Source organism: Dromiciops gliroides, chromosome 1 (assembly GCF_019393635.1).
Source record: "Dromiciops gliroides isolate mDroGli1 chromosome 1, mDroGli1.pri, whole genome shotgun sequence".
Classification (NCBI taxonomy): Eukaryota; Metazoa; Chordata; class Mammalia; order Microbiotheria; family Microbiotheriidae; genus Dromiciops; species Dromiciops gliroides.
Window position 1 is genome coordinate 28123039 of NC_057861.1, and position 27348 is coordinate 28150386.

The following is a 27348-nucleotide window of genomic DNA, read 5'->3' on the forward strand; positions in this document are numbered from 1 at the left end:
CCCCAGCTTTAAGGACAAAACTCAGAGAAAAAAGAATTCTTTCCTTTCTTCTTTGGCCCCAGGCAGTGGGACCACCCCATTCCCCCTTACTCAGCAGGATCTCTGAAATGAAAAGGACTGTGTTGGGACGGGTACAGAAGGGGGTGCTTCACAGATCTGTAGCCAAGGCCAAGGGCTCTGCTCACTCCTTTCCCCCAAACTAGTACCAATCTCTGATCAGCTCCTAGGTGTAGCAGTCATTCTGTTCCCAAGGTCTTTTAGAATGCGCCAGAATGCTGTGAGAGTTCCTCCTTACACCCCTTTTTTTTTTTATCATTTCTGGTGCACTCATTTCACAATTACAAAAAATACAATTTAAAATGTTTTCTACTCTATCATATGTGTTCACATGGGGAAGTATACAATATGTAACAGATGGCTTGGGTGCTGTTTTGCCCTTCACCTGCTATCATTTGCTAAAACAGGTATGGATGGGCTGTAAGGCACGGGACTGAAATATAGGATCACAGATGCAGAGATGGAATAGAAAGGCCTTTAAAAATTATCTAGCGGGGCAGCTAGGTGGTGCAGTGGATAGAGCACTGGCCCTGGATTCAGGAGGACCTGAGTTCAAATCCAGCCTCAGACACTTGACACTTACTAGCTGTGTGACCCTGGGGAAGTCACTTAACCCCAATTGCCCCACAAAGAAAACAAACAAAAAAGAATACCAAAAATTATCTAGTCCTGGGGGCAGCTAGGTGGTGCAGTGGATAGAGCACTGGCCCTGGAGTCAGGAGTACCTGAGTTCAAATCCGGCCTCAGACACTTGACACTTACTAGCTGTGTGACCCTGGGCAAGTCACTTAACCCCAATTGCCTCACTAAAAAAAAAAAAAAAAATTTTATCTAGCCCCAATTCCAAAAGACTCATGAAGGAAAAGGTTCTCCACATCCAGGAAAAGAACTGTGGAGTCTGAATGTAGATCAAAGCATACTATTTTCAATTTTTTTGTTGCTTTTTCTTTCTTGTGGCTTTTCCCTTTTGTTCTGATTCTTTTTTCACAACATGACTAATGTGGAAATATGTTTAACATGATTGTACTGTATAATCTATATCAGAATACTGCTGTCTTAGGAAAGGGGGAAGGGAGGGAGGGAGAAAAATTTGGAACTCAAAATCTTATGAAAATGAAGGTTGAAAACTATCTTTATATGTAATTATTTTTAAAATACTATTAAGATGGGGGGAAAAGAAACTTGAAAAAAAATTTTTTTTAATTATCTAGTCCCACCCCTTCATTTTACAGAGGGGAAAAGTAAGGCCAAAAGCTTTTCAAGAAAAGGACAAGCCTAATGAATGAAGATCCCAAAGAGAGTCAAGTAGCAGACCTGAATTTGAACCCATAAGAAGGTTGCCGCCCTTTTGATGTGAATGGTCAAGTATCTTTCTGTGGCTTCCCTTTTATTCTAAAATAAGAGTCGGCATCTCAGCTTTAGTAAAATCATTTTATATACAACAATGTAGAATATTTACAATATAATACTGATTCCAAAATAAAAATAAGCATACAGGTAACACTGAAAAAGAACATTCGTGACCTGACACAGAAATGAAGGGTAGGTACTATGTGATAGCTCACACGTCATCACTGTTGTAGACCAAACTACCGGGCATGATGGTTTCATTATCAATTTTAATATTTCTCTCCTTGAATAGATGACAAAGTTTCTCTTCATCATCTGACAAGAAGAGAAAACATTGTCAGATAGCTAGGTCACTAGTTCTGAAAAATACCCCTAAGGACCAAATGATTTCTAGACACATCTTTGTCTTTGCATTTCATATAAAACAACATTTCCTTAAAATTGTCCAATGTGAACATTTCAATTTGAAGACTCTGAAAAGAGATTCCTCCAGGACTTCACAAAAACCATTGGAATTACATATGTGACTGATTATCTTGAAATCAAAGAGTGGGATAGCAGAAAAGGAATCATTTGTGGGGGAGGTGACAAGGACCTTTGATTCCACTGGCATAGGAAACTCCCAGGCTGGAAACTCCCTAAACTTGAGGCAGATCCCAAATTCATCCCTACCTTCTAGTCTCAGACTCGAGTGAATCACAGAAGCCCAACCAGTGTGTCAGAGGCAGAAAACCTTCTGACTCCAAGGCCAGCCCTCTACTCACTACACCATGCTCCACAGTAATCACTGGCATTAATAAGTTTAGAACTTACTTCACATCCGTTACCTCTTGATAAAAAAAGTTACTGATTTTTTTCACTTAAAGGATTAAAGCATAATAAGAAATTAAATTACATCCCATCTTTGTTCTAAAACATAGTTTGTTTTAGAGATAACATGCCTGAAATCAATCATTTGACTTTCGACCTTATGTTAGCCTACTCTTACCTACTAATCCTTCAAATTGGTCCTTTCTCAAATGGATAATACACTCAACATGAACTCTCTTAAAAAAAAAAAAGGTAAAAGGGTAATTCCTCATATCCACACACTTCAAACACTAAGCTCTGAGAACCCTCTCACTGCCCACACACATCAGTTTCTAAAGACACACAAGGACAAAGGTAGAAGTGGCTCTACCATCTACCAGACACCTAACTATCGGTGATTCAAAGGCATTTCACTAACGAACAGTGGCTTTAATAAATGAATCAATGGGGAGAGGGCCAGAGGTACAATGGGAAAAAGTCAGGGCAGTCTATACCCGGTGACTTCCTGTGAATCACCCCTCTAGGCAGGAGCAGTCTTCTTATGGACTCTCCAATTCACAAGGCCTACGGATTAGCAATAATATGTCAAAGCCTTCCAAGAGTAGGATGTTCCCTAATATTTACATGAAAAAGAAACACATGAAAGCTTTGTTCAGGTTGGATGACATCTTTTTGCTTCACTACGTCAAAGTAAGTACAAGCCCTTGGGGCAGCATCCACTGGCTAGGGATCCCTGGCTCCCAGTACCCAAGCCCCACCATCCACACCAATCCCTCTGCTCTTTTACAGCCCAGGACTGAGTGACAGTAGATCGGACTTCCCAAGTGGCCTGCACAGGGTCAACTCAGTCCTTCTGGGAGCATCAAGACCCTTCCTCTTTATTCTAGGGACTAACGTTTGAGGAATCCGAAGGTGAAATACAGGTCAGCTATCACCACTTCACATGCCCCCTTACACTGTGGCCACAGTTCACCACCGCCAGCCCTAACTAAGGAAGGTGATGGTTTTTGACAATGTCCAACCCATCAGAACTGGGTCCTTGGATTTCCCCTCTATCCCCTGGAATGAAGATGGCAAACTCCAGGGGTTTGGTTGCTAGAAACAATCCAGTCCGAAGTTTTCCTAACAGAGGTTGGGGTCTTTGCAACTACTGTGATCCAGATGGCCTAGAATATCTGCAAACTAGGTTTTCAGATTAGACGTTGGTCCTTAACTCCCTCAGGCATGGGCTTTGCTGCTCTGGCCAACAGAGAACACAAACATTTTTAACCACAACCTTGTAATGGCTCCTTTGATGGCAGAAAGTACGGCCAAAGGGGACTGAAGTCTAGTCACACTGGGTAAGCTGGACAAGCAGCACGATGAGGGGGGACCTGGGGGCAAAGAGCCTCTTACAAATTGCCAAATTGGCCCCACGTGGTTCTAACCAATCTCAAGATCCGTTCAGAAAAGCGCTTTGAAAAGGTAAGCAGCCATGGAGCAGCAGCCTAAGGGATCTGAGTTTTCAGCTAGAAACCCAGAACTCTAAGATACCCCCCAAAAGCAGGGACTGTCTTGCTTTGGTCTCTGTAACCCCAGAGCCTGGCACTAAGAGGAGCTGATTCCTAGCAGTAGGGGCTTCATCGGTGCCTGCTGGCTGAGAGACTGCTTCACCCCGATAGAACAGAGGCACCTTCAAAGCACTGTTTCCCCTTTGCCCAGTGCAGTGCCTTCATCAGTGCTAGCTGACAGATTTGGCAGGCTATGAAAGTGAACAAACCTACCATCTCTCGTCCTGAATGGCATCTCGGTTAATAGCACCTAGTCTGCTTCCTTACAAAGTCTCTCTAAAAGCCACCATTTATTATAAGAAAATATCACAACAGATTTGTTTTCTACACCTTGAGGGCCACGCTCTGAATTATGTTCAGTTCAATGAGTGGCTATGACACTTGAGTGAACATACGGGAGCAGGAAGGAGAGACATGGCCAAAAAGGCTGAGAGAAGAGCACAGATTTGGGGAGAAGAAACCCAAATAATGCAGAAGACTCTTGTCTCAGAGTCGACAGATATATATATAATGCACAGCCTTCCAAGCCTTCGACCAAGGTTTAAAATCAACAGAGGAACAAGGAAGAAGGAACCCCCCCACCACCTAAAAAACCAAAACAAAACAAAACAACAACAGAAAAAGGCAACAGGAAGAGATAAACTTAAATTCTGGTTTGGAAAAATAAGGCTAATGTCTGAGGGACCTACAAGCAGAAAAAGAAGAAATGGACTAGAACCTGTCTTTACTAAACTATTCAAATCCTTTTCATTCCTAACCATTACACAAAGAGAAAACCTTAGGAGACCTTACTATTCCACCCTAGAAAGACCAGGAGAAAAACAGAAAAGGAGATGAGACAAGTTCTGCACCAAAGAATCCCTCAACTGAGGCAAACCACAGTGACAGCCTCAGAGGTCAGGGTTGGGAGCTGCTTGCTGGATTCTCCCAGATGGCCATCAACAGAGCCCCCTCCCTCGGTGCTCCAAACTGTCCTGGCCCTGATGATTCAGGAGGGAGGACACAGGGCACAAGAAGGTATATCCCACAGTTCCTGTTCCAGCTTTTTACAGAGCAGAAAGGCCCGTGGAGCTGCTTAGTGGCTCCCCACTGCTAAGGAGCTTCTGCATTTACTACAAGTCAAAGGATCTTGGTGACATCACCTGTCCTGTCTGAGAGACATACAAATGAACAACACAAGAGTGCTGATCTATCTCTAAGAACTGAGCTCGGCTTAAAAAAATATTACAGTACCAGTGATTCTTGTCTCTACACCTATACAGCATCTTCCAGCAGTATGGAGATTTAATGAAATGAGGATTTATTCATTTACATAAAAATTACTTTGTACAGTTAAGGAATAAATTTTCAAAAATGTAAAAAATAAAACAAAAACAAACTAATGCTCTGAGGCTGCGGCTATTGGGACTCATGAGAGGTGGTCTGTTCTTCAATCACTTGTTTCACAATTTCTGCCAGCTTTAGTCGATCCACTTTATCTGTGAATCCACGGCCTGAAGACAAAAAAGAAAGAAAGAAGTCAGTATCAACAGGTTTGCTCTGGCAAACGAATGGCCTGGGGGCAGCATGGATCCAGCAGTGGGTGGAGTTGTACCTGAGCCTGGCTCACCATATAACCCAGCTCCACCCAAGATAGACTCAGGATGGAATCCCCAAGCGTGAGTACTTTCTTATTTTTGGCCCTCCCCCCCAAAAAAACCCTCGACGGAGCTCATCTCTGCCAAAGGTAGGAATCTCTACCCCACACAGTGTGCCCAAGCAAAAAACAAATCTGCAGCCACACCAAAGGTCCCTTCTCCCAGCATTCTGATACTCATAGGCCCACAGAGAAAACCTCGGTCAGACTCCAAATCACTCAAGTGTGAAGGGAGATCTCTTGGGAAGCTGCTGTTTGCACTGCCCTTAACACTGCTTTTTTAACAACTTTTCTTCTGTTTCTCCAAGTCCTGTCACTTGGATACCAGCAGGACAAATCTAATTTGTATTTCAACCCTTCCAATATTTGAAACAGCTCTCAACCTCCTCACCCTGGCCCCCCCAAATCTTTGCTTTCCAAGCTAAAAATCCCCAATTCCTCTAATGGGTCTAGTATGGTGTGACCTCAAGGTCCTTAAACAGCCTAGTCACCAGCTTACTGATGCCCTTTCTAAAAGGTGGCGCTAAGTCCAGAATCCATGATTCCAGAAGTAGTGTGACCAGGACAGAATACGATGGATGGAACTGTTGGCTCCCTCATTCTGGACGCTTCATCTTTTCAAGTAGCCTGAGACTCACCACCCAGGTAACTCATAAGGGGGAAGGGAACAAGAACCACTTTACAAATATCTGCTCCTTTCATCCTCCCAACATCCCTGGGAGTGAGGTACTATTAGGATCCCCGCTTTATAACCAAGGAAACAGGCAGAGGTAGAGTGACTTGCCCAGGGTCACACAACTGGTAAGTGTCTCAGGACAGAGTTGACTCAGTTTTTCCTTACTCCAGGTCTACCTTCTATTTACTAAGACACCCAAATCTTTTTTTTTGTTGTTGTTGTTTTTTTGTTTTTGCAAGGCAATGGGGGTTAAGTGATTTGCCCAAGGTCACACAGCTAGTAAGTATCAAGTGTCTGAGGCCAGATTTGAACTCAGGTCCTCCTGAATCCAGAGCCAGTGCTTTATCCACTGCGCCACCTAGCTGCCCCCTCACCCAAATCTTTTAAAGGTAAATTGCTACCTGGCCACACTTCCCTCTTGTTCTATCTGTGAAGGTGATTTAAAAAACTCTAACGTAAGCCTTTATATTCGTCCCAATTAACGTTTGGCTTCTCAAGGCTGGCTCAGTGTTGTAACCTATCCAAATTTTCTTCACTTCTTATAATCATTCAACATGTTAATCACCCATCCTAGACTGAGGTCTACAGCTCTGAGAAGCAAGCCACATGACCTTCATCCAGGATCCACTGGTAAAAACGTTCAATTCTCTATGGCCCAAGATCCCGGTGGCACTCCACGAGAGAGAGACCTTCCAAGTCAACGCCATGACATGAAGGACTCTTTCTGGGGTCTAATTTCAAATACGCCTAAGGGTACACTCCTCTAAGTCCATCTTGATCCATCTTATGCAGAAGGAAACCACGAAAGAGTCTCTCAAGTGTTTTGCTAAATGCCCAGGGCATTAAAACCCTGGCATTCCTTCAAGCCATCAGGCTAGTTAACTAACCTAGCTTAAAAAGGAAACAAGAGCAGTAAACTAGGACCTGCTCTCTGTGGTCACCACCTACCTCCTTTTCTAAATGTTCACTGATCATTCCTTTGAAAATGGATTTGAGAATTTTGCTAGAAATCAAAATTAAGCTCATTGGTCTGCAACCTATATTATTCCACTCTCTTCCCTTTTTAGAAAAAAAAAATCAGGAAGCACTTCCCCTTCTTTAGTCCCACAGCCACAGTTTTTCAAAGATCACCCAGAGTGGCTCAGAAACCATAGCAATAATTCTCTCAGTGCCCTGACACAGTTGGTCTCGGTGTGATATATCTGCTGGAGGCTGAAGTCTGTTCTTCAGGTCCCCCACCCCAGAAAGTCAGCCTTTCTTTGAATACCTCATGGAGAAAAAACTTCAGTTTAAGACCCTCTCTGCTTGGTTCAGACTTAATGAGCTTCTCACTCCTGTGCTCTCTCTTCTTGTTGTTGTAGGTTCACCTAAGAGGAGGCAGGCTCCACAGAACTCAGTCCCAGCTCCCTCGCTTCTGCAGCAGTTTGGTGGCACGATGGAGAGAGCCGGACCTGGAGAGAGGCACTTCCTGGCTGTGTGACCCTGGGCAAGTTGCTTAACCTCTGCCTCAGTATTCTCATTTGTAAAATAGGGACGATTACAGCGCCTATTTCCCAGGATTCTTGTGAGGCTCGAATGAGACAGTACTTGTGAAGCACTTGCAGACACCCAGATGCTCTGACCATCGCCACTCTCCTGGGCTGTCAGGAGGTAGACCTGAGGGCTGTTTCGCCCAGGAGGCTTCTCTCAAAGCTCCACGTCTTCTGGCCTCACCCTTCTTTGTGTGAATGCTCTGGGGCTGCTCTCTGATAAACCCTCCCTGAGCCCACGGTAACAGCAGTTGCTGACACCAGTGGGGAGCTGCCTCAAGCCCTTCCATGCCCGCTCGCCTCCCCGTGCCACCTTGGGGCCGGCCTCAGGCAGACCCAGGAGACAGAGAACTCTGCTGGGTCCCGTACCCCGTACCATTCCAGCTGAAGCTCTGCAGAGTGTCCCGGAGGAGTTTGCATTCTCGGTTGTACTTCCAGGCCTCCTGCATCACCTCATTCAGCTTCTCGTCTTCGTTCTCTCCTATTGAAAGGGATGAACAGGAAGTTGTGTTTTCTCAGAAGCAGCACAGGGTAGAAGGAGCATCAGAGAAGTCCCTTTTCTTAGAAGAGGCTTGCAGGGACTGGGGGAGGGGAAGGAGAGGACCAGGAGACAGGAGCTTGGATCAGTCCATTATCAAAGATCAAACGTGCAAACCCTCACCAACCTTACTGTCTAGCCTTCCCTACTTGGAACCACACAGTCCCAGGTCACTGGGCACCCCTGGCTCCCTATAGTCTCGTCCATCTCCCCTCAGAGTGCAGCCCTAAACTTTCACGTTGGGGATTTTGCACAGCCGACCACTCCCAGACTCTGAAAGCATAAGCCAGGAAGGGCAAAGTTCAAGGGGCCGCTCGATGACCTTGAGCTCATTTCCCAGCTCAAAATGAGTTGGATTTTCATAGGACTGGCTCGAAAGACTTGTTTCAGGGAAGCTGTGGGGAATTTTCCTAAAACCTGAACAATCAGTGAAGAAAGGTGCAGCCAGGGAGGCCCTCCAGCCGGCCCTCTGACTGCTGCAAAGACCCACTGATATCTAATGAGCATCAAAGAAGACTGCTGCCCACAATTATCCTCTGCAGACACCAAGGACTTGGTCTAGGAACACTTTGTGCACAGCATGAAGTAGCGGCAGTGGCCAGTTCTAAACTTCTAAGTGTGTCATTTTTCTTGCAACAAGATGCTGATCAAAGGCTTGACCATAGATTCCCAAAGCAAGGAGCTGGAAGAGATGGCCAGCAGTCAGCACACCCCAATCCCTTCTAGACTGCTGCTGGGAGTTAAATACATCTCCCAACTACATCTCTCTACTCAGCAACTTGACCACGTCCCTCCCTGCAAGAACATAAAGGGCACGGGAACCCAAAGGCAGAGAGCTGACAACACATACACCACAGGCTCACCCTGTAGTCTATACAACATAAAGACAGAGGGACTGCTATAAAGAGTCCCTCCTTTCAAACTCAAGTGAGCACACACATGGACGGACAAACAAAGAAAGCATTCCTAAAGAGTGTGACCTTTACCAGCCTGGGGCAGAATACACTGTGCGATGACATCTCGCAGCTTCTCCAGTGCCACATTGGAGTCCTCTGCTCCGTTTTCAGGGTCATGGATATAGGCGCCATCCTTTGGCTTTGTGCTTTGAAATGTTGGAGGAAAAGCCATGGGAATAAAAAAGTCAGATTTCCCAATCCAAATCTCTGAAAAGATGCTAGCCCCACATGCACCCGAAGAAAAAGACTTTGAATCGAAAATTGCTCAAACAAGATCAGGGCAACATCTCCTAAATCCTGATAATGTCTTGAGCACACTGAGTCGGTTCCTCCCAGGGCATGTGCAAGGAAGGAAGGAAATTGAAGATTTCTTGCACAGCCCCAAACCACATTAGCCTTGTTATTTGTAAGGGGAATAAAGCAATCCAGAAACAAAACCAAATTACCCAAGCAATTTCCTCTTTCTGAGAATGGGATTATTTACAGAGTGCAGGGGTTTGAGGCTGACTTTGAGGTCCTGGATTCTCATGTTGGCCAGCTGTTCTGCATGAGCTTGTTGGATTCCAGCAACTACCGCCTGAATAGAAAGCAGCAGAGTTAGTTTAGCATTCAGCACAGAACCTGGCACATAGTAGGCAATTAATAAATGCTTGCTGACTGATTAAAAAAGGCATGTGGGCATGGTTGGAGGAAAATTCAAAACCATTGAAATCCAGTTTCACCAAGTATCACAGGGATGGTTCTACCAAACCAGATAAGGATCCCATCATGGCAAAGGGGTTACCAGGGACATCTGGGTTAAAGCAACTAAAGAAGAATTAAGCTTTAAAAAACAAAGTGGCAGCAGCACTAGTAACAACAGCAACAATAATAGGAACAGTGGTAGTAATAACATTCACTTGTATCCTCTTTTGCTGTTACCAAAGCATTTTTATATTCACCATCTCATGTGATCCTCACCAGAACCCTATGAGATAGGAAGTGCAAATAATTCCCATTCAGTGGGTAAGGAAATGAGTCTCGGAGACACCAAGAGACTTGCCCGGTGTCAGAGAGGAGCTAGTGAGGTTGGACAATCAAGCCAGGCTTCTGACCCCTAAGTCCAGGGTTCTTTCCATCAGATCAGAGAAGTAAATTCTGCCACTACTAGGCAGCCGAGTCTTCAGTAAAGAATGTTCCCAATCGTGGGTCTTCCACCTCCTCCGTCTGCCCCCCAAAGGTGGCCCAGTCTTTGGTCCTCTGGCTCTTCTGTCTCTATGTTCATTCCTTTGAGCAGCTCGTCCCTTCTCTCAGCTTTAACGACCAAATCTACCCCCATCAGCCCTGACCTCTAGCCCCCTATTGGACACCTCTGCTCAGATGTCTTTCTATCATCTCAATCCTTCTAAAACCAAACTCAAACCCACTCTCCCCAACTTCCCTCCCAAATGATCTCACCTCTCCAACTTCCCACTTTCTGTCAAGCACAGCACTGTTCTCTAGGCTCAAAACCACTAAGTCTTCTCTGAATCTCCCTCTTCCTTTATCCTCTCCATCTGACTAGGAACCAAATTCTCCTGATGGAGTCTTCCTTCCAAATGTCCTTTATGTGCCACTTATCCATTCACCCCTTCCTCTTTCTTCCAAATGCCAACAAACTCTTCCAGAGCCCTGATCACCTCATACCTGGATTACGGCCATGGGCTCCTGGATTGCTTCTCTCCACAGCATTTCTCCTTCCAATCACAGAGTTACACACTGATTACAACTAAGCTTCCTAAAAGACTACCTTCTCTATAGCCCCACACCATCAGAAACCCATAATGGTTCCTATGACATTGTGAGTCCAAACTCTTCTGCCTGACTTTCAAGGCCTTTCAAAGTCTGCTCCCCTCTCCCTATCCAACTTCTGCCTTTAGCCCATGACTTGAGTCAAGCTCAGTTTCCTTGAAGTTCAGGTTCTAGGCTTTATTTCATGGTGTTTCACTAACCCCTGGAAATGTCTTTGACTCACCCAAGGCCCAGCTCAAGTCCTCATTCCCCTAGGAAGCATTCTCTGATTACTCAAGGCCCATGTTAATTATAATTACTCTCTTCTCTGCACTCCCAAAGCCTTTTCAGTTCTACACAATGGCACGATTGTCTACTTTCTGGCACTATTCTCCAACAGTTTTCTACATTAGAAACAAGGCCTTAAGCAGCCTGAGGTCAAAGACTGACACTTCTCTATAACCCCGAATGCCGGGGTGGACACAAGGGAGATAGTCAGCCAACACTTTTTAAAAGTAACCAGGAATAAAGGCCTCTATTTCAACCACTCAAGCCACAGGTGGGTAGCTCCTTACAGTAAGCCTCCCAGGTCTCGGTCTGGTCTTTTATGGAAATAAATACTTCCTTTTACACAAATGTTATCTCTTTAATACCACCTTCCCGGGTACCACAAAAGTCTCCTAAAAGACAGCTGTCCATAACATGAGGAACAAAAGAGGTGTCAGCAAAAACCTTGTCCATCATCAGCTGGGCAGATGGCAGCACGTTGTCCAGGGCTTCATTGGAGTTTAACCAGGGGTGGTCCAACACCCCCTCAATGGTAAGCCGCTCCTCCGGCTTGACCTTCAGCAACCTGTGGGGAGAAGACAACCACGCCTGACATGTCCAGCTCTTGGCACAAGTGACCTAGAGCTGGTTTTCATCCTTCCTGGCTTCTCCTCATCTTCCCCAATTTGCCGGTCAAGCTGGATGAAGCTGTGGCTGGGAATCAACCAGCCTCTCCCACTGAACTCTGGGGAATTCCAGTGTTGATAACACTGTCCCTTCAAGAATCCCTGGCAAATGCACACTGGAGCCGAACTGTTAACCTATCATCAGGATCAGACCTGCCTGGTTTCAGGTTACAGATGGATGACTTTGAAGGGGCAAAAAGGACGCACCACTGAGCAAAGGATTTCACTCTGGGATATTCAGATACCCTCCGAACTTCATGTAACTCTTCAAAGGCAACCCTCGGGTGGCTCAAAATCTAAATTTCTGTCTAATTATTTTACACAAAGGGCAGGTGAATGGCTATTCTACCCAGTGGTTACTGCAAATGAGGCTATGGAGGAACCACAGACTTGCTCTTACTCTCACTGGGACACAGGCCTCCCCCGTCCAAGGATGCTGGTCTAAAGCTAAACATCAGTATTTCTGAGGGCTGGGCCTCGGTACTCAGACTTGGAATACTGCTTCATAACCTATGGATGGTTAAATCAGACGTGGGGAATTGACTGATAAATTTCTAGTTGTTTCCTTAGCAAACATGGCTGGCTCCTACTGCCTTCCCTCCCAACTACACAGTCCTGCCACCAGGTCTCAGTTACCCAGTTGATCTTTCAAGGTTTGGGACTCTTTGGATTACTCAGTTCATGTTTCTAAAAAAATTATTTGGAATGGATCTATACTTTGTTATTACATTAATTACCTATTACAGAGATCATTTAAGACACTTTTTAGAAAGCAAGAGATTACAGAGAAACTACCAAAAAGCCACCCACAGAGTAAAGATTTCCATTAGGATCATATGCTCACGGGGAGTTCTGCGGTGGAGCCAAGGTGGCAGAGGAAAGGCAGCAAGCTCTCTAACTCACAACAGGATCGCTCCCAAAACCTCCAAATAATGTCACAGGACAATTCCTGGGGCAGCAAAATCCACAGAAGAACATGCTGAGGTCATTTTCCAACCAAGGACGGCTTGGAAAGTCGGAAGGAGGATCATATGATCATAAATTTAGACTTGGAAGGGACTCTAAACATCATCAAATCCAATCACCTCATTTTAGAGACAGGGAAACTGAGGTCCTAAAAGATGAAGTGATTTGCCAAGGTCACCCAGGTAATCAGTGGTAGACTGAGGATAGAAACCCAGGTTTTCTGTCTTCAAATCCAGAGTCCTTTCCATTAAGCCTTGCTTGCCAAGAGGTTAATGGCATTCAAGTAGGGATGAAGGACAAAACTGGCAAGAAGCCTTGCACACAAGTAAATGTAAATGAATGTAGTTGTTATGATTTAGGAGAAAACCAGTTTCTCTGTGCTTGCATTACAATAATGCTGTCTAGTGTAGACCCAAGCTAGATCAACAAGTGAGATGCCACAGGAAGAGGGAGATGGGAGCAAAACGTAGTAGACTGAAGAAGAGCTGCCTGGCAGCCTGACAACATGAACTGAAATGGTGACCACAGTGGAACTCTTTAACATATTCATAAGTTTATATAATGACTATGTATGTATACATACTATAACATGTGGATTAGCATGCAATATAATATAAACTACTCTTCTGTATAGCTTTTAAGAATCTTTATAGCCTGGCTCCCAATCTACCTTTCCAACCTCATTATACATTAATCCCCTTCACGCACTTGATGGTCCAGCAAAAGTGCTGTTGCTGTTCCATTCTATACAGCTCCCTCTCCCACCTCTGTAGCTCTGCATTAACCATCCTCCCAAACCTGCAATGCTCTCCCGACTTGCCCTCACCTCACAAAATCCCCTCCTGGCTTCCAGACTCTGTTCAAGCACTATCTTCTATAGGAAGCTTTTCCTGACCCCTCCCCCCAAACTTCCTCATGTTTCTCTGGACATTACATACTTCCTATGTACCTGCTGTCTTCCCTGATAGAGGATAAGCTCCTTGAGGGCAGGCACTGTTTCCTTTCTGTCTTTGCATTCTCACCTCTGAAAAGAGGACCAGACACAAAACAGGCATTTAACCAATGTCTGTTGACTGAATGATCATGATTCAGACCCAGATGAATCTCCAGGGCTCATCTCACCCATCTACATCCCCAGGAGACAGCAGTGGCATGGCCTATCACTAGATCTTCCTGGAAGGCAGTCAGGAGAGCTCTGAGTGTGTGTGTGTGTGTGTGTGTGTGTGTGTACACACACATGTGTCTGCTCCTCCATCCCTAGAGCATCTGGTGTGCTGTGACTAGGCTCAGGCCCTCTCTGGTGACTAAAGGTCAGTCTTCCTAAATTAGGTGAGACTGTGAAGACCAGGTTTACTTGAAACAGCCTAGACTTGCATCTCTAAAATAGTACCTGTTCTATAAACTCACCTAGCAAGTTCAGGGCAGAATATAAGTTCCTAAGAGGCAACAAGTGATTTATTGTGGTCTTTATAGTCTCATCACCCAGCTGTAGTGCCTAGCACATAGTAGGTGCTTAATAAAATGCTCGTTGGGAACAGCTAGGTGGCACAGTGGATATAGCACCGGCCCTGGATTCAGGAGGACCTGAGTTCAAATCCGGCCCCAGACACTTACACTTACTAGCTGTGTGACCCTAGGCAAGTCACTTAACCCCAATTGCCTCACCAAAAAAAAAATTAAATAAATAAATAAATAAAATAAAATAAAATAAAATGCTCGTTGGTCTGAGAATCTAAGACATAAAACATATACATATATATTTTTTTCCCAATAGGGTTAAATGACTTGTGTAGGGTCACACAACTAGTGTCAAGTGTCTGAGGCCCAATTTGAACTCAGGTCCTCCTGACTCCAGGACTGGTGCTCTATCTACTGCACCACTCAAGATACATATCAAAGGGATTATGGAAAACATAAAGGCATTAAGAAGTGGCACCCAAGCCCTTAAACTACACAATTTCATGCAGAGTTGGAAGAAAAAGACAAATACAACTCTAATCTCAAATCGCATCTTCTCCACAAGGCCTTTTTCTTTTGCCTAAATGCTAATGCCCTCCCCTCTAAAACAACCTCCCATGAACTTTACACACACCTACCGTGTAGCTGGTTATTCACAAGTTGTTTCTCCATTAGAGCGGAAGCTATGAGGGTAAGGAATGATTCTGCCCTTTTGATCCCTGGCATTTGGCACAGTGCCTGGCCCATAACAAGCCCTTGATAAATGAGTTTCAATGGACAGATTTTCTAGAAAATCTCTCCACTCCCCACCGGTAACAGGGCTGGAAGGCCTCACTGGCCAGACGGTGTGCTGGTGCGATCTAAATCTCAACAAGAACACCTAACCAATGATGGCCAACACGCTAGGCAAGAAGGCCCACAGCATTTGTCTGAAGACACCAAAGAGAGGACGAGCCCACTTCTCAGGCAGAGTCCGCTGCCTTTCCCGACAGCTCTAACAACGTAATGCCCCTCCCCCTTTCCTTTCATCAAAAGCCAGGACAACAGCAAACCATCTTCAATCCTGCACCATCTCTCTCACTCCCAGAGACTCTCCAATATCACTGATGGCTGCTTAGCCAGCACATCCCCCAATGCTTTCATCTCAGCCAGGTGACTTGAAAGTCATCAAGTCTACTAAATGTTTTCTTATTATTTCTGTCCAAAGAATATTCTCCTTGGCAGAGGAAATAAACATGAAACAGGGGCAGCTAGGTGGCACAGTGGATAAAGCGCTGGCCCTGGATTCAGGAGGACCTGAGTTCAAATCCGGCCTCAGACACTTGACACTTACTAGCTGTGTAACCCTGGGCAAGTCACTTAACCCTCATTGCCCCTCAAAAGAAAAAAAAAGTATCACGAAGAATGTGAACCTGGATGGGGGAGGGACCTTGTGTTAGATCTAGGATAAAAAAGGGAACTTCACTGTGGCAAGGCGCACCACTCCTCTGGAGTGCCTACTCTTTCTTGCAAGATCGTAATAAAATGGCCTTTGCACCAGACCGGGAGTCATGCCTCAGTTTACCTGTTTTCTAACACTTGGGATTTTCCAAGCCTTCCTCTGCTGCCTACAGCATTCCTGTGCAAACTTGGCCCATGTGGGCATTAGTACTGCTGATTCCATTCTTCCTGAACCACATCATCAACTCTCTGTTCATCCTCTCTGACCTGCCCTTGCTTCAATTATCTCTTAAAAAGCCAAGTTGGAGCAATGGCATTGGAGTCAGAAGGACCTGAGTTCAAATCCAGCCTCAGACATTTGACACTTACTAGCTGTGTGACCCTGGGTAAGTCACTTAATGCTCATTGCCCTGCCCCCCCCCCCAAAAAAAAAGCAAAGTTGGAAGAAAAACCCAGGAGGCTGTGTATGAAGGGAGCAGAATCAGGAGAACAATCTGTTCAATGACTACAACCCAACTCTGAAAGTCTTTAGAACACTGATCAATGCAAAGCCAAGGCCCAATTCTGGAGGATGACAATGAGATGAGCTCCCACCTCCCCAGAAGGAGGGAAGAGTGAGACAATCATTTTTAGACACGGCCCATATGTGGATTTGTTTTGCTTGGCTATACTATGAGTTACACAGGTTTGGGATTTGGGGGGCAGGGGAAGGAAGCAGTGATAGTGAGGGGGGAAAGGAGAGCACTGACACTCTCCAATGGCCAAAGGGCTCTGAGCTCACACCCACATGGGGGCTCCCTCCAACCGGCGGTCCCTTCCACGCCTGCCTGTCCTGTGGGATGCCCATCCACCTCCTCTCAAAAGCTCACACAGGGGCCACCTAAAGAGTGTCAGTGAGACACTCTAGAATAGAAGGTTCTTCGGGGAAACAAAGGCTGACAGCTTTACAAGGGACAAAACGAGCTGGAGATACCAGAAAACCACAATTTTGTGTATGATGCTCTGGTTCAGTCCTTTGTATGTGGAAATGCTCCTATTTGTCAAGTGAAGAAAATCAAAACCAAATTTTGGCTAAAACAAACTCGAAGTTGGTCAAAATCCTCAGGGACCTCAATTTTCTCCTCTAACGTCCATCTACAAATTCAAATTCATACTAAATCTTCCAACACTAAACCAGTGGTGGTCATACAGGGGATGTGACACGCCATCCTGGAGCGCCTCAGAGGGGCCACCTATCCACTATTTCTCTGGGAACAGGGAAAGCTCATTCTCAGATACATACACCTCCAAAAACCAGGCCAGGCCAAGCACCTTCTCCAACTCAGAACCTCCGTGCAAATGAGACTGGCTGAATCTCCCATGAGAAGCCAACACTTGCTCCCCATCTCTCCTCCCCTCCTTGAAGGAAGGAGTTATCACTGGCACCCGATCTGGCCTCAGGTTCCTGGGGAATGCAGGGACAAGCCTGACATCTCCAGCAGCCCAGGGTACGGGAGCTTGTGCACGTGAGACGTACCTGCTCTATCTGCTGCCCCACTGAGCTGCCTTTGCAAACCTTAAAGCGCAGTATGACCGTCAGCACTCATGTCCTGCAGAAGAGGGACTGGACTTGTGCTGCTTGGCCCCAGGGGCAGAACCAGAGCATGGGGGAAAGCTGCAGAGAGGCTAGTTTGAGTTTAGTGTAAGAAAAACACTTTCTAACACTCATGGCTTCCAAAGAGGAAGAGGCCAGCATTCACCCGGGGAGCCTTTGGAAATGGGAGGCAGGGGAGAACCGGGGGCCTCAAGAGGTGCAAAATAGCCCAGATTGGAAACCAGAGTAGGCCAAAAGGCCTGAGCCGGCCAGAGTGGGACTGGGCCTGTGAGGAGCCCCTGCCTGCACTCCCAGCCTTGGTCAAACAGGAAGTCCCAGGTGGGCTGGGCTGCCTTGCTCGGTAGTGAGCCTCTGGTCACTGCAGATCTCCAAACAAATCCTAAATAAGGCCACACTGGGGATAACTTAGAGGGTATTTGTCATTGTGTATAGCTGGAACTACCCAGCCCCCTGGGCTGCCTTTTCTAACTTGGAGATCCTGGGTTTCTGGCCTCCAGCTGGGTAATAAAAGTGACAAAGGAAATACCAAGGTTCAGGGAAAAACACATCTTGAGTTGTTTGGGATCACGGACTCTCCATAACAGTGGGTGATCATGTCAGTGATCCCTCCCCCTCTCCATCCCCCCACCATTAGCCCTCCCCCTCCCTCTGTTCAAATGAATGACAGAACAAAGCCTCTGCAGACTCACTTTCTCACAATGTCTTTGGCCATCTCTGAGATTTGGCTCCATTCTTCCTCAGGAAACTCAAAGCTTCCCGTCATGATCTTTCTCCGCATGTCCTTTGGAATTGTCCGACTGTGGTGTTTGGAGTAAAAAGGTGGGTAGCCGCACAGCATCACATAAATGATCACCCCCAAGGACCACAAGTCACAGCTCTGAAAGCAAGGAGAGGGTCACTGGGGGAGCACAAGGAGGCAGGGGCACAGCACCGCAGCAGGCCAGCAGCCCCTCAACCAGCCCTGCCCCGCAGGTCGCAGCAAACTTCTCCATTCAAAGTAGCTATTCTTATGCGGCCAAAACAACATCCAGACACAAAATCATTACAAGTGGCTCCAGGGAAAAATGCAAACCATGTCACATGCCTTCCCCTTGGCCAGCCCCAAGCATATGTCTAACTACCAGCCTCTACTGGGAAGGAAGAACACATGTGAGCCAGGTCATGGGGGGTGTCCTTCTGGGGAAGAAAAAAGACTTGACTTGACCTTGACACTCAGTCGACACCAGTGACTTCTGGCACATCTCAGGGTCCGGCAAGGGCCAGGACTCAGAGGATCTGGGTTTGAATCCTGCCTCAGACAACTGCTGGCCACGTGACCTTGGGCAAGTCCTCTAATGTCTCTGTGCCTCCATTTCTTCATCTGTCAAATGAGGGGGTTGGACCAGATGCCCTGGAAAGGCTTTTCTAGCCTCAAATGTATGGCCCTGAGAAAATGCCCTCCCCGGGCCCTCCTGCACAGATGAAAGCATTCTGACAAAAGCAACACCACTCTTTGGTACCTCCATCACAGGAGGCGGAGCGCCGTGAAGTCTGGGGCTCTGACCTAGGGGACCCTCCGCCCTTTTCCAGGCCCGACCACTCCTTCCAGGTTACTCTTTCCTATCCCACTGCAAAGGCTGGGAGCAGCCCAGGAATCTGCCCCAGCTTCGCGCCTCCACATTTCTAGGCCTCCTCCCTCACACCTTCCTCCTTCCCTTTGGTAACAGAAGAAAAAAGACCCCATGTCCTCAGAGAGGCTCATCCCCCTGCTGCGGGGCTTGCCTCACCCCACTGCCCTGCACCTACAATGAGAATGAGTCCTTCTCTTAGAAAAGGAATAATGAAAACAGCTCCTGTGGCAGTGCTTGAAGGTCTGCAAAGAGCCTGATGACGCGTTCTCTGCTGGGGCTTCACGACCCCCCCCCCTCCCATGAGGCAGGAGCCAGGAGTCAGGCTTCCCCAATGGGAAAAAAAAATCCCAAAGCTTCCCAAGCAGATACTGCTTCACTTCCTGTCCCTCTCCCTTCTCCCCTGGGTGACTACTTCCAGACCAACTACTTGATGCTCCTCAAATACTCCCCCTGCTTTCCCATCACCACACCTTTCCTTAGCTCTTCCTGTGCCTAGCTCAGCCTTCTTCCTCCTCTTCATCTTTGAATTCTTAACAAAAAAAAAGAAGAAGAAGAAAAGCCCAACTCAGGTCTCACCTCTTCCATAAAGCTTCTCCTCATTCCCTAGATGTTAATGACCTTTCTCCACAGACCTCTCACACAACACTGTATGAGGTAGCTGGGCCTAGAGTCAGGAAGTCCCGAGTTCAAATCTAGCCTCAGATACACCCTAGCTGTGTGACCTTGGGTAAGTCTCTTCACCTCTATCTGCCTTAGTTTCCTCATGTGTAAAATGGGAATCAAAACAGCACCTACCTCTCAGGACTGTTGTGAGAATTAAATGAGGTGATATTGTTAAAGCGTTTAGCACAGTGCCTGGCACATAGGGGGGACTATAGAAATGCTTGTTCCCTGCCCCCTCCCCATCCCTTTTGTACCCAGGCCCCAGAAAAAAGTCTATCCACAGTTACCTGTGTTCCTATCTTTTCTCTATTACGCTGTGAGCTTCCTAAGAGCAGATATTACATGGTACCTACATTTGGCATCTCCTCTAGTACTGGGTCCTGCAAACATCAAGCACTTAACCAATAGTGAGTAATGTATAATAACAAACCCTAAATTTAGAGCTAGAAGTCATCTAGTCCAACCACCTCATCTGACAGGGCAAGAGCGGGAGAGGAAAGAACAGGTAAAGGTCACACGGGTGCTATGGGGCAGAGCCAGGATTAGAACCCAGGTCCTTCTGAATTAAACTCAGCATTCTTCACACTTAATCATGCTGCTGGAAAAAAGGGCAGGAATCCTGGTCTTGGAGTCAGAAGAGTCGGCAGGAGGCCCAGCAACATGGAGACAGGGGAACGTCCTCACCTCTACGTGCCTCAATTCCTTTGCCACAGAATGCAGGGGTTGGACTAGAGCAAAGCTCCTTAAACTGTGGGTCACAACCCCAGATGGGGTCACATAACCAAAGGTAGAGGTCAAGAAAAATGTGGCAACAGTCAAAAGTTATACGCCAGAGCCGAGAGGACATTGTGCGTAGCGACAGCAGTACTGTTCAGTGAGTAATTGTGAATGACTTAACTACGCTCAGCAGGGCAGTGATCCAAGACAATCCCAAGGAACTCATGAGGAAGCTGACTATGCACCCCCATGGAAAGAACTGATAAAAAGAACACTTGTGGGGTGTACATAGATAACCTGGCTGCGATCTTGTGGAGGGGGAGGAAAGGGAGGGAGAAAAATGTGGAACTCTAAATCTTATGAAAATGAATGTTGGAAACTACCCTTACATGTAAATGGAAAAGAAAATAAATGTTTGTTGAAAAAAAAAAGTTATGCGCACCTATTTTCTATGCCCATATGCCCAGGAGTGTGGAAACCTTTCTCAGGCAAAAACGGGTCATGTGTGGAAAAAGTTTAAGTGGCCCTGGTCTCCAGGCTCTTGAGGTGAGTCTCTGCTTTGGCCTTGCCCGCTTCTAAGAGCTTACTGAAGAAATGACCAGAAGCAATCAGTCTTGCTCTCGGTGCGGAGGCAAGGTCACACGGTTCTGCCATCTGTGCTCAACCTGGGCTCCACAGGGCTACTCCTTCCAGGACTGGAGAGGTCACCTCTACAAGGCAAAGCAGGCCAGCGCGTCTGCCACAACGGGGACCTGCTCCCCCAACACCTGGGCTCTCTGGAGGTGGCTTTGGTCAGCAGTTTCATGCAGTGTTTCAGAAGTTCTTGACGGTGGGGAGGAGGAATTGCCTCTTTTCATACTCACCAGGCCACCCACCCCGCTGAGAAGACACAAAGGCAAGTAGAGGCCCTTTTCTTAAGGAAATCAAGACCCTTTATGATAAACTCTTCTCTCAAGCTGGCTTTCTGCCACCTGAGAACACCTCAGAAACACTAACCGCATCTGCCCAAGTGGGTCTGTCTCCCTCTAGAGAAGGGATAGGATGGGATCTTCCACCCAGCTAATGGCTCCCACCTGGGCCAAATGGCACTGTTCTTTAAAGTCACTTTCACTATAAACAGAACTGAGATGATAGCAATAATACCGACCTTTGTCAGTTTTGTTGATTTTTTTTCTTTCTTATTTCTTTCAAAATGGGATGATCCTCTGGCAAGAGGAAGGAGAGGAATTATATGGGGAAATTTTGATGATGTAAAAACCCAAAAGATAGTAATAACATTTATCTTAAATATTTATAATATAGATGCCCATATGTCTATATAAAGATAAATGTATATATTGGGAAGTATTTTAGGATCTTATTGCTGTCTTGGTTTTTTTACATCACCAAAATGATATGTATTATATATATATAATATTATATATTTTGATGATGTAAAAAGCCCCAAAGATATACATATAGATATCAATAGATATATACATAGATATCTCTAGCACACACCAAATTAAAATTTCTATTGAGGTGTCCCACCAAGTGGGTACCACAAAGACTAAGGACTAAGAATAAAAAGAACTCTGGAATCTGCCCAGCAGTCTCAGTGTGACACTTTATTTAGAATAACAATCCCCTGAGGGAAGCAGGCTCCAGTCACCTGATACACTCCCTGCAGAAGAGACATCTAACTTGGTTAAGGGTTTGGGTTTTGTATCCCTGCTATGCACATGCTGGATCCAATGACTGATGTCTGTCTATCCTTTTCCCTGCTATACTGGATGCTCTCTAAGGGGAGACCGAGCTCCTGCCTTAGCAACACTCCTAACACCATGCTCTGAGCCCCCAAGCTTTCAATATGTAGTCATCAAGACAGGCATTTTGGGGGTGTGAAAAGAATTCTGGGCTAGGGGCCACACAACACAGGATCTCCAGAGAATCAATGCCCTAAGACAGACAATGCTATAATGATCCTGAAGTCCTTTGCACAGCGGGGGCGGGGGTAGCAAACTCAAATGAGAAGAGAGGTTCTGCCCCATAGTGACTTAGAAAGCCACAAAACAACATTACCTATGTTGTACTATATTTTTGTTTCCTTTGTTAAACCTTTCCCAGTGGATAGTTCAGGTCACACCAGGGGGCTCTGCTGGCTCCCTTTGGCCAGAGGTGAACAGTCAGACCTCTCCAGTCTTTCACCTACAACCCAGTGCACGGCACACAGGAGGCACCAATAAATTCCTGTTGACTGATTATTACCTTAGTCTGTGTCTATGTGACAGTTAACAGTTGGTTTAACTAGTCAAAAGTCCAGTTAATCTGGACATTTAACTCCCTCATATTCATCCTATACCTACCCACTTTTTCCCAGGTTGTTCTCCCTGATAGAGAATATAAGCTCCCTGAGGGTGGAGGTTATTTTACTCTTTATCTTTGTTTCCTCTGTGCCTACCATACACTAGGTACTTTACAAATGCTTTGTTCATTCATTGATTAATTGGATACCTGGCCTTGGATGGACAAAACATCTCAAGTCTGACTAAAAGGATGACACACAGGGCCTGACATCTAAGGGGTGTTTGCTGAATCCCTGACTCCCAATGACGGAGCACACGGGCTATGGGATGGCAGCATCTTCAGGCTGGGAGGGACCTTAGACACCATCTCATTCAAACATTCTACTTAGGAGGCCCAGAAGTTAAATGACCTGATCAAGGCCTAGGACTCAATATGGGCTCTTCCTGTCCTACCACACTGTCTCCTCCTGCTTGTCTACTTCCATCCTGAAGGCCCCAGGAAGCCTAAGGACTCTATTACACTAAATCCCTTCAGGCCTTTCCTCGGGCCCTTTACCTATACTGTTCTAGAGCAGTCGTTCTCAAAGTCTGGTGTGCACAACAGACCACTGGGCTTGGGAGTCAGGAAGACCTGAGTTCAAATCCCACTTCAGTCACTTACTCAGCTATGGGACATTGGGAAATTCACCTTGTCTCTCTGAGCCTGTTTCCTCATTTGTACACTGTGAGGCTTCAAAGGTCCCTCCCAGCCCTAGAGCTGCAAGCCCATGAGGATCCTCTGAAGAAGAGATTCTCGTATGTGATCCTCTTCAATACCTCAAGGATCAGTAAGTTCACTGGTGTGGGGGACAAACCAAAGGGGATCCTTGCATAAGTGTCTGAATGCCTATAAGGTGGAAACAGCTACGCTTATTTCTGGCACAAATTCCTCAGTCATCTTTCAGAAAACATCCCGCAGTCCTTCATGAATGTCTCATCAAGAGCAGTCTCATTCTTCCTGTTCATCTTGGACTAGCAAAAAGGAGGAGTGTCAATGCAAGTAGCTCTGAGGCATCGTTTGTCCCAAAAAGAGAATTCCTCGAAAATGCTTGAGGACCGACCACAGCTCAAAAATAGAATCCAACAGAGTACAACATCAAGCTGGCAAAATGAGACCAAGTGAGAAGAACTCATTCCCGCAGAAAAGCACAAAGAGCCCAGTAGTTAGCCATAGCCAGCAGGTCCCCTCCCACAGAAATGCCACTATTCTGTATCTCTCATCAGACCACAGGTAAAAACAGCAAAACCCTCCCTTGGCCACAGCCCCAGGCTTTTGGGCAGATACCCAAAGTGACTAACACTCTGTACCCTTTCCGTGGGCACCTCCCATAAGGAGATGATGAAGAGATGCGCATCCACAAAGCTTACCTTATTATAAGTGTAGGGTGTGGGCGAGGTAGGTATAATCCCAGACTTCTCTTTTTGATGCCTTCTTTGTGCCTCCAATACCTGTTAGACCAAGTCAAAAGCAGAAAAGTCACAAATACCATTCACCTTGACCTTAGAACTTCTAGGAGGGCCGGTGGGTCAAACAACTGCTAGCCGGAAATGACGACTTGGCTTTGGTCAGCCTTCCAATCATACAAACAGTTTTTCCTTTTCCTTCCCTGTAAGGGTAGGCTCTGGTTGGGAAAGCTCATCTCTCCTAAAAACATATCTTGCTGTGCTGGGAATAAATTTTAATCATATTCTGCTAAGGAAATTATTGTCAGTGTTTATTCTACTAAGAAATCTGTACAGAACACTCTGAGCCTATTCTCCGGCTGCTGAAATGTGAGAAAGGAACTCTCAATGCATTTCCTTGCAGATGCATCACAACTCCGTGTTTGAGGGAAGGAAGCCAACAGCCATTCCCAGGCACCAACCTTGGGACCCAAACTGGGCAGGACCTTAGACTGATCACCCAGACCAACCTCATTTTGGAGATGAGGATACTGGGGACCAGAGAAAGAGAGTCCCCTTCCTGAGGCCAGACAGTTAGGAAGTAGCAGAGAGAGAGAATTCAAACCCAGGTTCCCTAACTCCAAAGTCAGTGCTTTTTGCTGCCTTTTTCTGGGAGAAGGAGTGATGTGACAAGCCTATGCCGCAGCAGTGGGGAAAAGCTAAGCCATCTCTACACGTGGAGAGAATCAGGACTTGGGAAAACCAAGAAAAGAAGAGAGATGGGATCGATGAGCTCAAGTCCCCAGTCCCAAATGTACACCTTCCCAGGCTCCTGAAAGGCTTGGAGTTTGTGACTGCTGGGAGCTGACAGAAGGAATAATATCTCACAGAACTAAAAAGAGGGAAATACTGACTGGATTTTCAAAAGGAGAAAAACACGTAGAGTCAGCAAACTATGGGCTGAGGAACTGGACTGATTCCTTGCAAACCTCCAAAACATATAATGAAAACAATAGGCTGTGAGCATTTTGAAAAAGCGATGACCACCACGGGCAGAACAGCTTCATCAGAAACAGGTCACACGAATCTCATTTCGTTCTGAAAGGATTATTTGACTGGCAGATCAGAGCAATACTGTATATGTGCCCAGGCCTGGTACCTGGAGGCATTTAATAAATATTTTACTTGAAGGGCAGTTAGGTGGCACAGTGGATAGAGCACCGGTCCTGGAGTCAGGAGGACCTGAGTTCAAATCTGGCCTCAGACACTTAACACTTAACCCCAATTGCCTCACTAAAAATAAATAAATAAATAAATAAACAAACAAATAAATAAATATTTTGCTTGAGTGATACCTACTTAATTTAGATTTCAAAGAAAGACTTTCAGGTCACCCTTGTGGACAAGAAAGAGAGGTGGAAGCTGGACAATCAGATGGGTTGGGAACTGACAGAAGGACTAGACACAAAGAAGAATTATTGTTGGTGTTGAGTCATTTCAGTGATGTCTGACTCTTCGTGACCCCATTTGGGGCATTCTCAGCAAAAATACTGGAGCAGTTTGCCATTTCCTTCACCACTCATTTTACAGATGAGGAAACTGAGATAAAAAGCGGTTAAGTGACTTGCCCAGGGTCACACAGCTAGTTCATGTCTGAGACTAATTTGAACTCAGGTCTTCCTGCCTCCAAGTCCAGTGCTCTAACCTCTGGGCCACCTAGCTAGCCTCCAAAGAAGAGTAAGACTTTCAGGAAGCAGGAAAAGCTACATCCCTCCCAGGGTTTAATAACTTGCCCAGTAAGTGTTTGAGGCTAGATGTGAACTCAGGAAGATGAGTCTTCCTGACCCCAGGCCCAACACTCTAGCCACTTTGCCACCCCGCTGCCCTCATCTCTCATAGAGTAGCAATAATCCATTACACTAAAACCCTGTTTGCCTCAGTTTCCTCATCTGTAAAATGAGTGGCAAAGGAAATGGCAACACGCTTCAATATCTGCCAAGAAAACCCCAAAAGGGGTCATGAAGCATTGGACATGAATAAAAATGACTGAAGCACCACCACCAACCAGAAATGATGAATACAAATCATGGAAAGGGGAAAGGGACCCACATGTACAAAAATATTGATAGCTGCTCTTTACATGGTAGCAAGGAATTGGAAGTTGAGGGGGTGCCCATCAATTGGGGAATGGCTGGACAAGTTGTGGTATATGAATACAATGGAATACTATTGTGCTGTAAGAAATGATGAGCAGGGGGAGTTCAGAAAAACCTGGAGGGTCTTACGTGAGCTGATGATGAGTGAGATGAGCAGAACCAGAAGAACATTGTACACAGTATCATCAACATTTGAGTGTTGACCTACTGTGATGGACTAGATTCTTCTCACCAATGCAATGGCACAGAAGAGTTCCAGGGAACTCGTGATAGAAGAGGATCTCCAAATCCAAGAAAAAAAAAAAAAAGAACTGTGGAGTATAGATGCTGAATGAACCATACTATTTCTTTTGTTTTTGGTGCTGTTGGTTTTTTTTCTATTTTGAGGTTTTGCATCATTGCTCTGATTTTTTCTCTTATAACAGGACTAATACAGAAATAGGATTAATGTTATTATGTGTATATATATGTGTGTATAGGTATATATCTATATCTATATAGATATATAGACATAAACTATATCAGATTACCTGCTGTCTAGGGGAGGGGGGAGGGAGAAAAATCTGAAATTGTAAAGCTTGTATAAACAAAAGTTGAGAACTATCTTTACATGTAACGGGAAAAATAAAATACCTTATATGTAAAATTAAAATAAATAAATTAATTTTAAAAAAATGATGAATACAGAGAAACTTAGAAAGGCTTATATGAACTAACACAGAGGGGAATATGATGAACCATGAAAACACACGCAATGACAGCAATGTAAAGGGAAAGAACTAAAAAAGCCAACTAAAGGTTGTGCAATTATAATGACCACATTTGAACCCAGGAAAGAGAATCCTCATTCTTGGCCATGGCAGGGACAACGGGAGTGAAGCACTCCATACACCATCAGACTCTTTTGATATCTTGGTTAATTTTGCTAAACTGGCTTTCTTCTCTTCTTTTTTTTTGCTTTGTTACAAGGGATGGCTTGTGTAGGAAATGAAGGTGTACTTGAGATAAAATTGATAGAAAAAAGCAAAAGGACAGGGACTAGACCTGTGATTTTACGGTGGGAACTCCCAGGTGAAGAAACTCCCTCTACCAATGCAGGCAGGCACCCTCTATGCACTAGGTCTTACAGCAGGGGTTCTTAACCAGGGGACCATGAAGAGCTAAAACACATTTGATAACTGTATTTCATATCATCGGTTTCCTGTGTAACCCCAGGCATTCTATTGTGAGCAT

General features: G+C 45.6%; 1 protein-coding gene across 3 annotated transcripts in view; it reads right to left on the reverse strand.

Moving 5' to 3' along the window:
- Window positions 1-1474: 1474 nt before the first annotated feature.
- MAPKAPK5 (MAPK activated protein kinase 5) overlaps window positions 1475-27348 on the reverse strand; it is a 52728-nt gene continuing 26854 nt past the window's right edge. The window contains exons 8-14 of one of the 3 annotated variants that reach the window (XM_044005576.1): window positions 23945-24025; window positions 17952-18139; window positions 11584-11704; window positions 9549-9679; window positions 9133-9248; window positions 7985-8089; window positions 1475-5260 (exon numbers count right to left, since the gene is read on the reverse strand). In XM_044005576.1, coding sequence (XP_043861511.1) covers window positions 5166-5260; window positions 7985-8089; window positions 9133-9248; window positions 9549-9679; window positions 11584-11704; window positions 17952-18139; window positions 23945-24025 — 837 coding nt within the window. In that variant the 3' untranslated portion in view covers window positions 1475-5165. Of the gene's footprint in view, window positions 5261-7984; window positions 8190-9126; window positions 9249-9548; window positions 9680-11583; window positions 11705-17951; window positions 18140-23944; window positions 24026-27348 lie in introns of those variants that run through there. The other 2 variants (XM_044005566.1, XM_044005584.1) reach the window with 2 other exon arrangements.